At 40.1% G+C, this 16165-nt stretch overlaps 1 protein-coding gene across 2 annotated transcripts in view; it reads right to left on the minus strand.

Annotated features, from left to right (window-relative positions):
* CNTNAP2 (contactin associated protein 2) overlaps positions 1–16165 on the minus strand; it is a 1210705-nt gene that overhangs the window by 128392 nt on the left and 1066148 nt on the right. The window contains exon 16 of one of the 2 annotated variants that reach the window (XM_087766327.1): positions 332–502. The exons of the other annotated variant lie outside the window; for it this stretch is intronic. Coding sequence (XP_087622453.1) covers positions 332–502 — 171 coding nt within the window. The remainder of the gene's footprint in view (positions 1–331; positions 503–16165) is intronic. 2 annotated transcript variants of the gene reach the window in all.

Genomic DNA, 16165 nt, shown 5'->3' on the forward strand with positions numbered 1-16165 from the left:
AAAGCATACACAGCTGCAGACATACACGTTAAAGAAATAAATCTGGCATGCAATTTTGAAAAATCTTTTCAGGTCAGTGTCATTTTTATAACTGATGTTACCAGTTCTAGCCTTCTTTGTATTTCTCCCCTCAATAAACAATCCAAATATACCTCAAGCGCTCCTCCCACGTAAGGCAACTTGAAAATATGTCAAGCAGCTTGATTTGGAAGTTTTTCCTGAATTTAGTGAGCTTACACACTTTACTGAATGATACACATTCCTTGAAACCTGCTCTCTGACACAAACCCACTTCAGGTGCCAAGAAGAGTGACGAGAAGCACATACTTACATTTCAGCTCTAGTTTGATGAAGTCAGTGTTCCCCAGATTCTCAAGAAACACCCCGTCCGAGGCCGATGTTTTGAAATAGAAAGAGATGTCTGCGCTGGTTTCTCCTTGGAAGGTGGAGAAGTGAAGGTAGGATGATGAAGTGACGAAAGAAGCCGCGTTCCAGTAATTCCCTGCATGGGACAGACAGGAAATATGCACGTTTCAGTGCTCCCTTGAAGCTGTCCAAAAAGTTGAAGATTTTCATGTCAATATATGCTACAGTGTGGTCTATGCTGAAAAAAACCCCGCACACCTTGATTCTACTACCTCCTTGTTGTTTTTCTGGATACGACATGTCGAGTTTCAGAAGGCAGAGCAAGTTAATGGTACATTTAGTTTCAAGTTCCTAATTTATCACATTCAGTCATACTCCAATGTGTTGCTACTACATGTTTAGTATAGTAACACTGAATTCATGGGTGATCAGACAGATGGGCAAAACACTAATTTGGTGACTACCTCACCTCAGGCACATGTTTTGCTTTCATACATTGCCTCATGTGTAACTTACCTGTCTTCAAATTTGACCTACACAGCTACACGCATTTCTTCTGAAAATGTGGCCGTGTCTATTAGAAGTCTATTAATATATATCACAGGAAAAATCCAATAAACAAAGCTAAGCAATACAGACACAATTAACATACGCCTCTAATAGCCCCCTAATACATTTCCACTGAAGAAATATCATAATTAATAATATTCAAGAACTACAGCAATACTTCAGCTAGCATGCCAGTCAACATTCTGTGCAAGGCACTAAACTGCAAAGACAAAAAAATTAATAAGATACAGGGGATATGGTAAGCCAATGAGAGACTGAAACAGCTAATTCTACTTTCATCAGGATGCTTCTGTATCCAGATTCAGAAATTCATTAAAATATCACTCATTAACTCACCACAGCTGAGTCCTTAGTATCCCAGCTAATAAACACAGCAAGAAACTACTTTCCATTCCAGTCAAAACTCCTGGAGATCCGTTTCCCATTATTTGATTACGGAACTAGGTGATAATGCTATTATTTCTCTGGTTAGCACTGGATGAATATGAATGAGCATGCTGAAGCTCCAGAAGCTCAACACAGCTTATATATAACACCACTGGCCCACACCCAAGTCCAAAGTGTTATAATTTGTGTAATTTATTAATCTCTATTCAAATTTAAATTGAACATCTGAATTAACAGAAGAAGGCTTTAGGTTTAAATACATGCATACTATTACTATTGCCTTCCATATTTCTATCCCATCCCCTCCGTTTAATTCTGCCTCTCTCAAGAATGCAGAATGAGAGGCTTTGGAAGAAGCAGCAGCTTTCCATTTACTTTAACGCATCCCAAGAGGAAAGCTGTAACTGAGATTCTGTGTGTATATGTGTACATGCACGTGTGAGCAGTGAAAAGGGGATGAAATGGGCATTCATACACAAGATATACAGCTTTGTGAATTAACCAGTTAGGCTAGGTCAGGTGGTTTTCAACATGTATTACTATTTACCCTATTTAGACAAACTGGTAATTTTCAGGTTGAATATTATTAATGATTTCTATAGAAATGTAAATAATCTTCATATCATAAACAAGCTTGGGCAAGAAAAGTCTGCTAATTAATTCCAAGGTCTTTCTCTGAAAACATACCTAGTGATAAAGCAACACAGATAAAAAGGTCTAGAATTTTATTTTTATTCATGGTCTCTGTCTTTCCATCTCTCACTTTTCAGAGTGCTCCCTCAGTATTAGGGTTGCTCATGGTCTACATGCATGAGTGCTTTGTCAATAATCTGTTAGTACAGGATCCAGATGGACTACTGTATACGCGTTCCCATTTGCAGATGTACCTGGGCATCTACATTTCCTTCTCCTGGGAGCTACAGATATGCTAGATGCTGGCAGACTCTCAAAACAGGTTTTATTCCACTTGCTGAATAAACTCACATGAAATAAACAGGACTTAGACAAAAAGTCAGGAATATATTAACACAAAGCTTGTTAAGGAGCTAATTTAGCTGCCCTGAATAACCTTGGAGAAATGCTTGCATGTCTTTATAAATTAAATAAGTACTTTAGTCCCCTAGCTTTACATTCTCTGAATATTACCCAAGTTATAAGCCTAAAACACAAAGAACACATGACAAGCAAAAGAGCTGTGAGAGCTACAGGGAACCTACTACGAAATTCAAGTACTAATGGAGACAAATATCTCTTCAGTGAAAAAGGCTCCCCGGCCACCTCTCTAGCCCAAATGAGACCAGGATGAGTATGCAGCTGTGTCACCGTCCAGCCAAATAGCGCGGCTGCAATGGGCTCTGCTGTCAGGCTTCCTCCTCTGGCCAGGGATGCTGGTTACAGACCAGCCCTCCTGCCAGCATCATCCAGCCATCAGTCACTGCAGGCAAGTCCCACGTTCGCACCACGCTTACATCTTCTGTGAGCCTCATGCAGCTCAAGAACTACAAGTTAGACACTTGTCTTAACTAATCACTTCCACTGATGCACTGGCAATGGCTTTGCTGAAAGGATCATATTTTTGATTCATTTTGTCAAGTCCTGGTGCAATGAGACCCTAGTCCCTTAACTGTAGCCTCCACAGCAATACAGTATATCATCATCATTACTATTGCAATTAAGTAAATAAGAATAGGAGCTGCTATGTGAAGTAGCTATTTATTTTGTAATATTTTATTTATATCTTTTTACTTATCTTGCAAACTTGAAAATATTAAACGTAATTTAACATAGACTCAGTCTGCAATGCTGGGACACTCTGGGTTAAATCCTTAACCATGACAGCGCATAACCAGGCAGGTTTGCCTTTACAGGCAATTAATTTGCAGTTGTATATGACCATTCCTTTGTATAGTCAGAGGAGAAGATTTCACTTTCTTAGTTGTTAAAGTAAAATACAGATTTCAGAGTTTTTAGGACTGGTATTGGTTGTGGCTTTATCCAACAGGATCCAGCCATACCGCTAAGATTTCAAACCGTCACCACAGTACACTTACAAGTAGGACTACCACTACTGAGTACAACTACAGGGCCAGATAGGCGGCTGGGTTCATATTGAAATGTATGTCACCATTTCCTTGAAACAAAATCAGTCAATTTTTATTTAGTGGTACATCTAGTCTACTGAAGAGGTCCGTCACTAAGGATTTTACATTCCATTCAAAATGCTGTGATTTGACTCTGCAGAAAGTCTTGGCTGCAGATGCTGCTGGCGAGAGGATAAACACAAACAGTGCAGATTGAATGGGAAAACCTGCAGCTTGAGACAGACGCTTTCAAAGACTATTCGTAACAAATTCCTATGAAGATAAAACCATGTGTTCGCACATCAGTATACATTCATCTCAAAACACTTTCAGGGGAAGAAGACATTTTATTAAGAGTACAATGGAAACATTTTGCTAAACATACATAATGATTTTTATCACAAAATGGTATCTTTTGATAAGAAAGGGGCTGCCTAAGGAAATCTTGAATAAAAATCCACTTTATACACATTATTATTGTTGCTTGCTAGGAACCTTTGTGAGTCACTAACATTTCTTTGGCACCTTGTCATGCTCTTTTCCTCAAATGGTTTGAACATACTGATCCTATAGGCATTTTTCTCCCACTTTAGGCTGAGCAAGCAGTAGATGGAGGAAACCGGGACTGGGACTTAAACCACAGGGCAGATGTTATGGCAGCAGGGATACCAAACTAATAGGAGGTGGGAAAAGGAGTTTATTTAGAAAGAACACTCTGAATACTAAGTTTGTAATCCATCCTGTTTTTATGCTTATGGGACATGACTGAGAAAGTCTTGCAACAAATATTCTGCTTTGTGAGAAAGTCACTAAAGCTAGGAGGGATAGCATTTTTCAGGGATGCAGGAGGCTTGGAAACATTAAGATGGGGAAGGCAGAAGGGCTTCTATTTTGAAGATAGGCAGAAAGAGGTGCTTGGAGACACACCATCCCTTTCTCTGCCCTTCCTCCCTCCCTCCAGGTAGTGAAAATACCATAGAAGCTAAGGAGGACTTCTATTGTAGAGTATAGTCTGAAATGTAACATTATGATTTTATTTTCTTCTTTGTAACCTTATCTATAATTCTGTTATCAAGACCACAGCTCTGTTGTAAGCTCTGTTGTTTTAAGATTGCTTAGTGTTTAAATTTGACTTAAACCAATTAAACAGGTATAGAGCACACTGCTGTCATGGAAGCACAAATACAAATAAATCAAGACACCAGACAAGCCTTTTCAGTTGTCTGCAACCCAAGATAAATGTGGAGATCCCCAAAATATGGCTGTGTTTCTCACAAAGTTGCCTAATTCTTGGTAATGGTATTAAGCCTTAGGATACAGGGCATGCAGAGGCAGGCAAGGAGAAAGCTGACCACAACCCCAGAGAAACTCTGTCGTGGACGTTTGTCTTGATCCAAGCAGGGGTCAGTGCAATAGTTGTGCCAGAGGTGCTTCAATGGACCACATAACACTTCATGATTCTGTTTTCCATTTGTGTCAAGGTTGCTCACAGCTCCGGTTATCTGCTGTGGAAATTAAAATCCAACTCATTAAGCTCCTGCAAAACAGCCTTACCTCTTCCTCATTAGTTTTGCTAACTCTGAGTTACCATGTTCTTTATAATTTGTACAGTACAAAGTGTCTCTTCTACTGCTCTGTAAAGACTCAGTCTCAGACAGAATGCTGCACTGTAATTAGAAAGGTATGATTTTTACAAGAAGCACAATAGTCTGTAGCCACAAGAAATCACCCTGACTACAAAGATTAATGAGAAGGTACACCTTAAATCTCAGATAAAAAGCTGAATAAAGACTTGAAGATTTTTCCATGAAGTCCCACCTCAGCGAGGAGGAAGGAGACGGTCGCCATAATACTGACAAGGACAAATTCACCTCGTCCTGAGTTATGCAACATGGACCGATGTCTTTTTATGTGTGGTAGCTCTGTAACCCAATAAAACAGAGACACCGGGTTTATAACAATCAGCCTTTCAGCTTCTCCCTTGCCGTATTTTTGTCCAGAACTCCCTTGCTAGCACCCATCAATATCTTCTTTCTTAGCATGATTGAAATTCATGCTTTAACACCATCAATTTCACTTTTACATTTAAACCCCATTGAAATGGATAATGGCAATAGCAGAACTGTAAAAGATGTCAGTGCTTTTAGCCCTGCTAGGCAATAGCACTAGAGAACGAATGCTGCAATGTCAGGCAGCTCTTATGTATTACAATAGACCAAAAACCTCCAGGGCCCTCATCTGCAGCAAAACAGATTTTCTATCAAAACCATTATGTGAATAAAATGTAAGAATAATCTCTTATTTCAGGGAAGATGGATGTGTGAATGGAAAACTGTTCTGTGCCACAAAGTAATGGATTGAGATTATCCATACAATTATGCTCAACAAATCAAGTTTTTTTTTTTTTTTCCTTTCTTCTTTTTCCATTCTGGGAGAGAGGAATCTATGCATGCACACTCAGAGCAGTTTGGGTGTCAGTACGGCAACAATCACAGCTTTGATTCAAGTCTTCAGATCTGCATCATGAGTGGAATTGGCCTTAACGAAATCCAAATTCGCTGTTGGACTTCATCCAACTTCATTGTCAATGAAACAAGGGGGGAGAAGGAGGAAAGATATTCCAATCAAAAAAGAACGTCACAAATTACTCAGGAAACAAAAGAAAAGTCAAAGAAAATTGGCAGTGTTTCTCGCACTGTGCTGTACCTTATTTTGCAAGGTGTAACTGCGACCTCAAAGCAGCACAAGCCCTCTTCTGTCAATGGTGCTAATCTGAGTGGGGCTGAGAGCATGACTGCAGTCTGAGCAGGAGGTGCATGTGTTGGGGGGAGAGGAGAGCAAGGATGGCAAGTTGTCAGCAGCTGCAGCAAATAGACTCCTGAAGAGACTGTGGCTCTAGATAAGACTCCACTTGGGGCAGGCACACCCCTAAGGGACTACAGTTTGTGGATAAGCTGGAGCAGGAGCAAAGGGAGGAGTTCATTGCAATGTTAAACCCTATGGTCTGGTCCAAAGGCGCCAGGTGTGGAGACTGTAATGGAAATACCTTTAAATTGTTGTAACCAGGGATCTTAGTTGCATGTTGTAGGAATTACTATAGCAGGAACCACCCAAACCAATGGAGGCCAAGCCTTACAAGAAGCAGTGCAAGTGCAGCAGTGACCCGACCTGAGCTGGTTTTGGTGCCCAGTGACTCCATGCAACACACCACCTCTCCTGTCCTGAGTGATCACCATCACACATGGAGTCCAAAGTCATGGACTAAATGAACTCAATGGACATTTTGTGGACATTTATGGACATTTCACAGACGTCTCACAGAGGCGGTCCATAGACTAAGGGAATGATATCTGTGTATTGTATCAAAGGATGGGAAGGGGGGTGGTGGTTAAAAAGAACGTATTGGATAGTGTGGGACCTGAGCAGGACATAAATGGTATGGAATAAGGGGTACAGAATGTGCTGGTTTTGGCTGGGGTAGAGTTAATTTTCTTCATAGTAGCTAGTATGGGGCTATGTTTTGGACTTGTGCTGGAAACAGCGTTGACAATACAGGGATGTTTTAGTTATTGCTGAGCAGTGCTTACACAGAGTCAAGGCCTTCTCTGCTTCTCACATCACCCCACCAGCGAGCAGGCTGGGGGTGCACAAGAGGCTGGGAGGGGACACAGCTGAGACAGCTGACCTCAACTAACCAAAGGGATATTCCACACCATATGACGTCATGCTCAGCATGTAAAGCTGGGGGAAGAAGAAGAAAGGGAGGGATGTTTGGCATGATGGTGTTTGTCTTCCCAGGTAACCGTTACGCGTGATGGAGCCCTGCTTTCCTGGAGATGGCTACACACCTGCCTGCCGATGGGAAGTAGTGAATGAATTCCTTGTTTTGCTTTGCTTGCATGTGTTGCTTTTGCTTTACCTATTAACCTGTTTTCATCTCAACCCACAAGTTTTCTCACTTTTACGCTTCCGATTCTCTCCCCCATCCCACCAGGGGGGAGTGAGCGAGGGGCTGTGTGGTGCTTAGTTGCCGGCTGGGGTTAAACCATGACAACAACACACAAGAAAAGTAATCCCCAAGTCAATAGATGAAGAGTGTATTTACACTGCATAACAGCAAACTGAATTACACACTTTCAGGCTAAATAAAAATACAGGTTAGATTTCAATTTTCAAGATAAAACTAGCTCTGTATCTTTCTAACAAAGTAAGAAATGGCTGAAGTCCAGGACAAAACCTGCTGAGAATATCAACACATCTCAAGATGAGTTCAGAGCAAAACAGAAAAGGTAGCTCTGCTGTGGTGACTGTCACATTAAAGACAATTCAAATTTTAAAGGATAAATGCTAGGGTTTAGGAAAAAAAATTTTTTTTTAAAATTACCTCAACTCCAGAAGGCTGCAGCATTGTAACGGAATGCATTTTGGCTGATCTAACTAAAACTGCTTCCTTCTAAAGAATGGCAGTGTTAAAAACCCTAAGAGATGGAGGGAATGTGGCAGAATTGGGCTGAGACTCCGCCTTTATTAAGATTTGTAGGAGGCTTCCAGGGGTCTAGAGTTTCAAAGCCAGGAAGAGATGAATATGTCCAGATGCAGAGAAACAAGAAAATATGCTTGAACTGAAAAACTGTGCTTATGGTTTTTAACCTCTTCAATTTCTATCCCATCCCTCAAAGTCAAAGTAATTCCTTGAGATTTCTCTTCTGGAAGTTGACTGCATGCATCTTTTCTGAAAGTGAGATCCTTAAAAAGGTTAACTGTCTCTGTGCAGTTGGGTGGTGATCTGCCACCGATGCCCTTGTCTTCTCCAGTTGTGGGAAGGTTGTTTGGTCTCCACTCACAGTCCTTTGCCACCTTTTTTACTGCAAATGCTAGAAGTCCTGCATGCCTGCCACTGCTGTGATAATGGTTGATCTCATTACAGAATTTGTCACCTTTTCACACAAGCCCAAGGTCTAAAGCCCCAAACTCCTTTATGCAGGACAAGATACTGAGCAGAAGACAACTGTCTTTCAGGAATTACAAATGCAAGCTAGCCTTAAATCGCTTATTTAGAAATGAAAAAGTCTCTGCCTTATTATCTGGGATCAATTGAGTACTATGGTCAGTAATGAAGGACATAAACCAGCTTACATTAAGACCGCAATAAGACGGATAGCAGTTTATCTCCTTGCCGTTATAAATTATCTGTTTTCATAAAGATTTTCAAGTGACATAACACTTACAAGACGTAGATCAATGGATATAAACACAGATGCTAAAGTTTGCTTTACTCTGCTAGTCACTATATTTGCTGAGTGAGGGAAAAGTGCAATCACATTTATCAGTGAAATGTTGGGAGTCAATGAAACAGATCCAGTGATGCAGAAAAGTTTCCAGCACCTGCTGCGTTACTTGCAATCATCTTTGGAAGATCATTTTTCAAAAGTCTTGCCTCTTGGTCACAATGCCTAATCAGGATGCATACCCTGTCACTGCTGGCATCATTACTCTCATCCATCTAAAGAATGAAGGGTCCTGATCTGGCATGGTTTACAACCTGGAGCTGTGTAATGTGCTGATGGAGCTTTAATGATGCATGTAAACTGGTGTCCTTTCAAGGGAATTTTTTTAAACAATAACTGACCTGCAAACATCAGCTTGATCACCCCTGTGCCACAGTCAACGCAGTGTGTAGGAACCCTGCCATGATGCCAGAATGGTAAACATTAAATACAGGAACCTGCTGTTGTCCACAAACCATGTTACTACTATGAGGATCTGATTCTCTATTGCCTTGTAGATATTGGTGGGAATTTATAGCTGTGCAAAGCAATTGTAATAGCTTACCATTCCCGCCTGGTAATACTGCATAAACACCGTATGCTCAGCACGCGACTGTGCAAGATATAAGGCAAAGACACAAAGACAATAATGTAAGAAAACAATGACCTTTCTTAACAGCTCAGTTCCTCTGTGGTACTAAGTTTATCCCCTGTGCTGCGGAGGTGAACTGCAGGAAATGGTAGTTCTCAGACCCCTCCTTTCTGGTTTCCAGATCCTTGGCCAGGTATGTGGACAACGAGATGCAGCTCTAGAGTTCAGCAGAGGCATAAACCCATTGCACTGGCCCAACACCACGTGGACAACATGATCCAATAACCATTTCTACTTCTGCCATTCCCATTTGCTATCCTTGGCATGACTTTTTTAAGAAGGATGTGCTGGGTAATCTCTACGCAGCTCTCTCCCTCTACATTTTCTCATTTCTGGAGGAAAGTTTCTCTGCTTAGGCTGACATTTCTGTTTCTGTGTGGCTTCAAAGTCACTGGTGTTTGGCTATGGATCTGGCCTCAGTGTCCTAGCTCTTTGACCATCTGATTTGGGTTCTCTTTGAGCAGCTCCACTTTCACAATGGAAAATGTTCTTCAGAATTAAAAATGTAAGATGCAATTTAGTCTTGATGTAGCACATTAACTATTCTTCATGTCATTGATTCCAGAATTATCTGTTATTCACAGAGATCATCAAATTATTTTGCTTGATCTTCTCTTACTGAATGGATTTCAGAGCCTTCTGAACTGAACCTGAGAATATGGACCGAGAATATTTAACTCACAAGATATGACTAGGTCCTTTGATGAATCATAGTCCTCTGAGCTTTGATGAAATGTAGGGCTAAAACCATTTGCTTGAAGTATTAATTTAATTTAATTCAGCAAAGTTTTGCTGTTCTACTGCTTATCCATAGAAATATACTTTCAATGACTCCTCTGTTTGTGTCCCAATCCCAGTCCCACAGAAATTAAGAAATACTTAAGATGTCCATCAAACCTACAATTAAGGAGTAAAACTATAATCTTGACTTTCATGGTGCCACTCCAGTTTTATGTCACTGTAACATTATTCGAGGTCCAACTTCCCATAATATATTTTCTACACATGTGGTTTTTACTGATGGTTGCTATTTGTACTATCTAGGCCATCAATTAAGATGAATTCTAGAGATGGACATCCTGTGCTGAATCCAAACAGACAAGGGCTTAAAAATATCTCTGTGGCCTCCCAGTCCTAGACTGCTCTAGGAACTGAGAAGAACCAGTGAAATCTATGTGACAGTACCGTTCCACCCCATAAACTGAAGCTTTGGCTAGAACATCTGCTGTATTATGTGTTCTGGCCCTGAACATAGTCCTTGATATGCCTATGCTGCCTGTGCTGACCTAGCCTTTTCCCCTTCAGTTGCTAATATGAGACTTTGCAAGAGGGTCTTTGAAAAGTAATTTTACGATTAATTTCTATATTATATAGGGCAGAGAAACTTCTCACTTGGCTGCATTTGAGCCTTTCTTCCATTCACTGTCTGTTCCTTACCTTTAAAATAACTCATTAAGACTATCACGGTCCCCAAAGGTCTTACTGTGATCTTACTAGATCTTACACTATCTCAGCAATGTTCTAAATCCGAGAATGCAAAGAAAGTGTACTTCAAAAATTTCAGTTTAAAAAGAAAAGTTTCCTGTATTAAGTGGTCTCCTACAGCCATGCGCCTGGCTATACTCCCTTTATCCACCTTTTTTAGTCTTAACATTACCATTAGTGCCTTTGTTAATATTGTTATCAGAGAGTAAAGTTACATGGGCAAAGTTACTCAGGTGAGCTCACTGTAGAATTGCAGGTGTCACTCTTTGAGCAGTCATTGGCTAGTCACTCTTCAAATACCATATAGGTCATGCAAGCAAATATATGTAGTGTCATAGCAAATCTAAACCAGAACCCTAACTAAAATGTTTTAGACTAAATAGGTCATCATATGGAGAGAGAAGGGATCTACTGCACTCCTGTTGCAGCTAGTCATAAAGTTCGTGTGGACTTGAGTGGTAGAAGCACTGACACTGAGAATCTTAAGTGTGTGTACATATATATATATATATATGTACACACACACACACATATATATAAATGCCCTTACTAACTTAATGAGGATTAAACCAACCAGAGTTTAAAGACTTATACATAGCACCCCCCAATAGAAAATTACTAGCTTTAACATTCCAAAAAATCTAGTACCAATAACCTGTGTTAACTTCTCTAGACACCCCTTCCAACCTCAACTATTCTGTGAACTATTCTGTGAAAGTATGAACAATGACCATAAAAAAAAAAAAAAAAATCTGGTTCTGGCTTGAATAAAAATGGCAAGGAAATCAATCTCATTCAAAAATTGAAGAAATTAGTATTTCAGAGGTGAAGTGGTTTGTGAAAGCAAAACACTCCGCTGCATCTACAGGAGATCTGATTCTGACCTCTTTCACATCATTCTGCTGTAGCTCTACTGTTCATGGCATTACACTCAATTTATACAAATCTGAGAGAATTTACTCAACACTTACTTCCCAGATCTTTTCCATCTCAGCCAAAATAATACACAATGAAAGAGAAAAGAAAGTGTGAAAAAGGTATCTCAAAAAGAAACAAAGATCTTTCTTTCTCTGCCTTCCATTTCTTTCCTTTCCTTTCCATCCTTACTTCCTCCCTTCCTCCCTTCCTTCCACTCTCCTGCACTCCTACCTGCCCTCCTTCCTTTTCTAGGTTTTCCCATGCTAAATGTCTCTCTACTAAACAGTCATCCAGAAATTTGGACTTGTAAAGGAATGTTTCATCTGATGTATAACAACAAAAGATTGCAGAGAAAAACTGCCTTAAGACATTTTACAAAGCATGGCACAAAGTGGGAAAAGCATGCACATCTAAAACTAGATTTCCAGAACACAAAAGGAATCCCTTGCCATGAAGATTTTTATCTGAAATGGAAGGATGAGTTGGGGTGAAGGCACGGTGCCATAATTCAGTCATTCTAAATTCAATTTCTTCGCTCTGACATTCTTATCATACATGACCCTGGCCAAGTTGTTTACGGCTTATGGCTCCAGAGTCCAAGATCTCTGAGGTGAAGAAAATACCTCTTCTCTCTTTTCCTTTATAAGGTCTTTTTGAATCTTGATCTTGTAGGACTGTCAACATACACACCAAACTGCGGTTGCAATCTTGGGCTGCAAGAGGCAGCTTTTTTTCTTGAAGCAGAGTACTGAACCTGGCTGGAATTTGAACACACCACTGTGATACAAGTGTTGATAACAATTTTCCATAAATTTACTTCTTACCTTTCACATTATCCAAATGCTTTGCTGTTGTGTGTAGTCATTAAATGAGTGTCAAAACATATCAAAGATAGAGAACACAATTCTTAACATTGTTCTGCCTGCTCAAACAGCATCATACCAATGCGGCAACATCATTTATGGATAAAAATATATACATGCGTAAATAAAAGATCTATCAACACTGAAAAAGCAGAGATGACAAATATTTCACTATGTGTTAAGAAGTAAATGTTTTTTCAGAGTGTTTTGTAACCTTGCATGAGTGTAATTATCTCATGATGACCAAGATACCCATCATGTTGCATTACTTGTTATGACATTTCTTTCCAATATAAATATAAACAAATTTAATAGATTGCTTTGATCATTGAAGATTGCTGGTAAATTTTACTCAGACTCTGCTTGACCATCAAAGGCCACTCTATCACTTGTGATATCATGCAGCCCAAAGCAGAAGGCTCCTTAAGACTCCGTTTATCAGAGAAATAAATTAATATATGCCATAGCAGATCTAAACTTTTTGAAAGACAACATCACAGTCATGCTTACTGTCATGGTTACTAGATCAGGCATTTGGTGTTGAGAAAGAGTTCAGGCTATACTAATGAACAGGAGCTTTGGTCTGTATTTGGTCTAAATAAGAAACTACTCACAAGCTGTGAAGAGGCTGGGCTGCCTGACACCAGAGGTGTATTTCACTTTGATCTACAAAGTCTTTCTTCTTCTGCCAGAGGGAAGAGCTGTGCTCTGACATTGGATTTTACAATTTTCTTCATCGGGAAAAGATAGCCTTTGTGAATCTTAAGTCACGTAATGGACCAAAATCTGCTTGCTTTGGATCAACTGAGACTTCAAATACACAGTTAAAAGGTAGTCTTGGAGGAAAAACCTGGCTGCACAGAAACTGATGTGAATCAGGATCTGATTTAGGGAAAGCACCTAATTTCACAGGAATTTGTTGTTGCATGACAGCCTCTGATCTTGAAGGAAATCCCCTGAAGGACAGAAACAGATACAGCCTTTCTCTAAGGAAACATTGACATGAGTCAAGAAATGCCTTGGAACAAAACCAGAGCCAACCCTGGAGATGGAAGCACTCGAGCTGTGTGGGTGCACCCAGGCCACTGGAGCATGTACACCCATCCAGGCACTGAGATGCAGGGCTACTGAGTTGAGAGCAGAAGCTGGCCAGCACAGCCTTCCCATACCCAGCACTAGGACAGGCTCTCCGTGTTGCGCTGCATTCTTCTCATTTAGCTGTACCAGCTTGGCTGGAGTTTGTTAGTGTATATAGTGCTTCACTGAGACTTGTAAACTTAAGGTATGCCTGTACTAATTACCTCGACTGCAGTTTGACCCTCTAAGTGGGGCTGCTCTGGCTCAGATTCAGCCTTCATGTTAGTCACTATAATGAAAGCTAATCTTGGTTCTCCCTTCTCAGACTATAAATAGGCAGCCTGTAACCAGCATTGCATGTTTCCTGTGTAGTCATCACTAACAGACAGAACAGCTGGTAAACTAGACTCCTGACGGCGAATCCTGGCGATATCAAGTCTGTGCATGTGATGGTGGGTCACCTTCCCAGCCATCTTACACTGTTTGCTTAGGAAGACACTGAACAGAGCATTTGGCTTCAACCATCACTAGCTCTGATTTGGGGATACTTCACCTGGTCTGCTGTTGTACTGTGTTTATAGCCATTTGTTTCTGAATTCACTATGCATTCTTTGGGAGCTCAAAATACAAATAAATACAGGTTAAAATAGAAAATTTGATGAGGAGGAACGAAATGGAACTCTGTTTTTGCAATGAAGGAAAAACTGGCACCTGTGCTGTATTATACTGTCTCAGTGTAAGTGAACAGTTTTAATATATACTATTATGTATGCATGTCAGTATTTGTCAGCAATTCAGGGTTGTCTTGCTTTTCTCTAGATATAATACTTACTCTCATATCTCTTCAGTGACAGAACTCCCAAAGGCAAATAATGACAGCCATTCTCCCCCCACGTCCCCTCTTCTTCTTCTCCCTCCCTCCTTCCTTCTCCTTCCCTGAGAAAAACCACCCCGAACAAACAAACCAGGAAGAATAAAGAGTGCCAATTAATAATAGATTCAGATTTGATTTTTCTGGGAATCTGAATGAAAGGGTTAGCCAGTAAAGGGTTAGCAAAAAATCATCTCAGAGCTTGGTCTCTGCTGAGCTCACCTTGTCATTTCTGATTTCATTACTGAGTTTCTAGCAGAACGGTTGAACCTGCAAAACGTCCTTTCTCTCCCGTTTGCTGAGCACAGTAAGCCAGCTGCTGCGAGTGCTGAGGCAATGGGGGCTGGGGAATAGGGTGGCAGCAAAGAGGATTACTCCAGCTGCATGTAAAAATGTATGGACTCTGCAGAGAGAGCGCAACAGGTCCTGCTTCAGAATAGGGCTGATTGGCTTTTCTAAAAAAAAAGGTCATGATTCAGTGAAAAGCTCAAACGCTCACAGGAAGGAAGGAAACATGTTTATAGTATTCATATGAGTAGCATAAGAACAATTCTGTCCATAAATATTTATTGAGAACAGTACACAGATAGCAGAGACTGAAAGCTTATTTTGCAGATTAAACCTTTCCTGCCATTTTTTTTTTCTCCATATGATGAGTAATTATGCAATTTCTTTGGCTTTCACTTATTATGAAAGTACTGGTTATATTTTTACTGAGCAAAAGTCAGTCTTCTTTGACAAGTGCATATCTGCACTATTTCCTTTAAGAGACACCACGATGCAAAGGCACATTCTTCAGTTTCAATGGCAGTTGACACTGTTTGCCCCATCAGAGGGCAGAGTAACTTTGAAGCATCACACCAAGGTTTAGCACTATATACATTTTCACTGACTATGCAACAATATTAGCAGCCTCTCCTTTCAGGAAAAGAAAAGCTGTAGGTTACCAAATCAGTAGTTTTTCTGTTCTGTTCTGTTCTGTCCTGTTTTATTCTATCTGCTCTTGCTCTTGCTCTATTCCCAGTGACATCTAAATCAATTCTTCAAATAACTGAAAAAGCAGACATCCCCTAAGTCAACAGATAAATTTATGGTTAAAAGATGATTATTTGCAAAGTCATTTGTTTTTTGCCCTGCCAAAAGCAAGATGGTAAGCCAAAGTCTGGCCTCCATCTTCGTAAGCTTATAGCTTTGCATTTTCCTCTTTTGTTACCACTTTTCTTAGATTTGAAAATGAGTATCAGTGGGAGTTTTTCGTGTGTCCGTCCCACTCCCCTCCACACATCTATAAATTTTGGCTTGAAAAAGAATGAAACATATTTTTTAATCAGCTGATTATTTATCTGCAGACTAGTGCAATCAGGTAATCAAACTCATCTTACTCCAGTGTCATCACCTAAGCAGAATGCTTTTCAAAAATAAACAATAGGAGAATTGTGTACCAAATTTTACTTTAAGACAAGATGGATTCCTTTCTTTAATGAGATGAATCAGTATTTCACTGCATAAATAAGATTACTCTTTAAAATGGATAGGACATATTCTGCTACTAATTATAGATGCAAATCAGGAAACGGTATATTGACCTTAATAGCTTTTAGTCCTTCTACAACTTGAATATGCCACTG

This window comes from Nipponia nippon, unplaced genomic scaffold, assembly GCF_047370975.1.
Source record: "Nipponia nippon isolate SJK-2023a ecotype South Korea unplaced genomic scaffold, ASM4737097v1 scaffold_1, whole genome shotgun sequence".
NCBI classification, from domain to species: Eukaryota; Metazoa; Chordata; class Aves; order Pelecaniformes; family Threskiornithidae; genus Nipponia; species Nipponia nippon.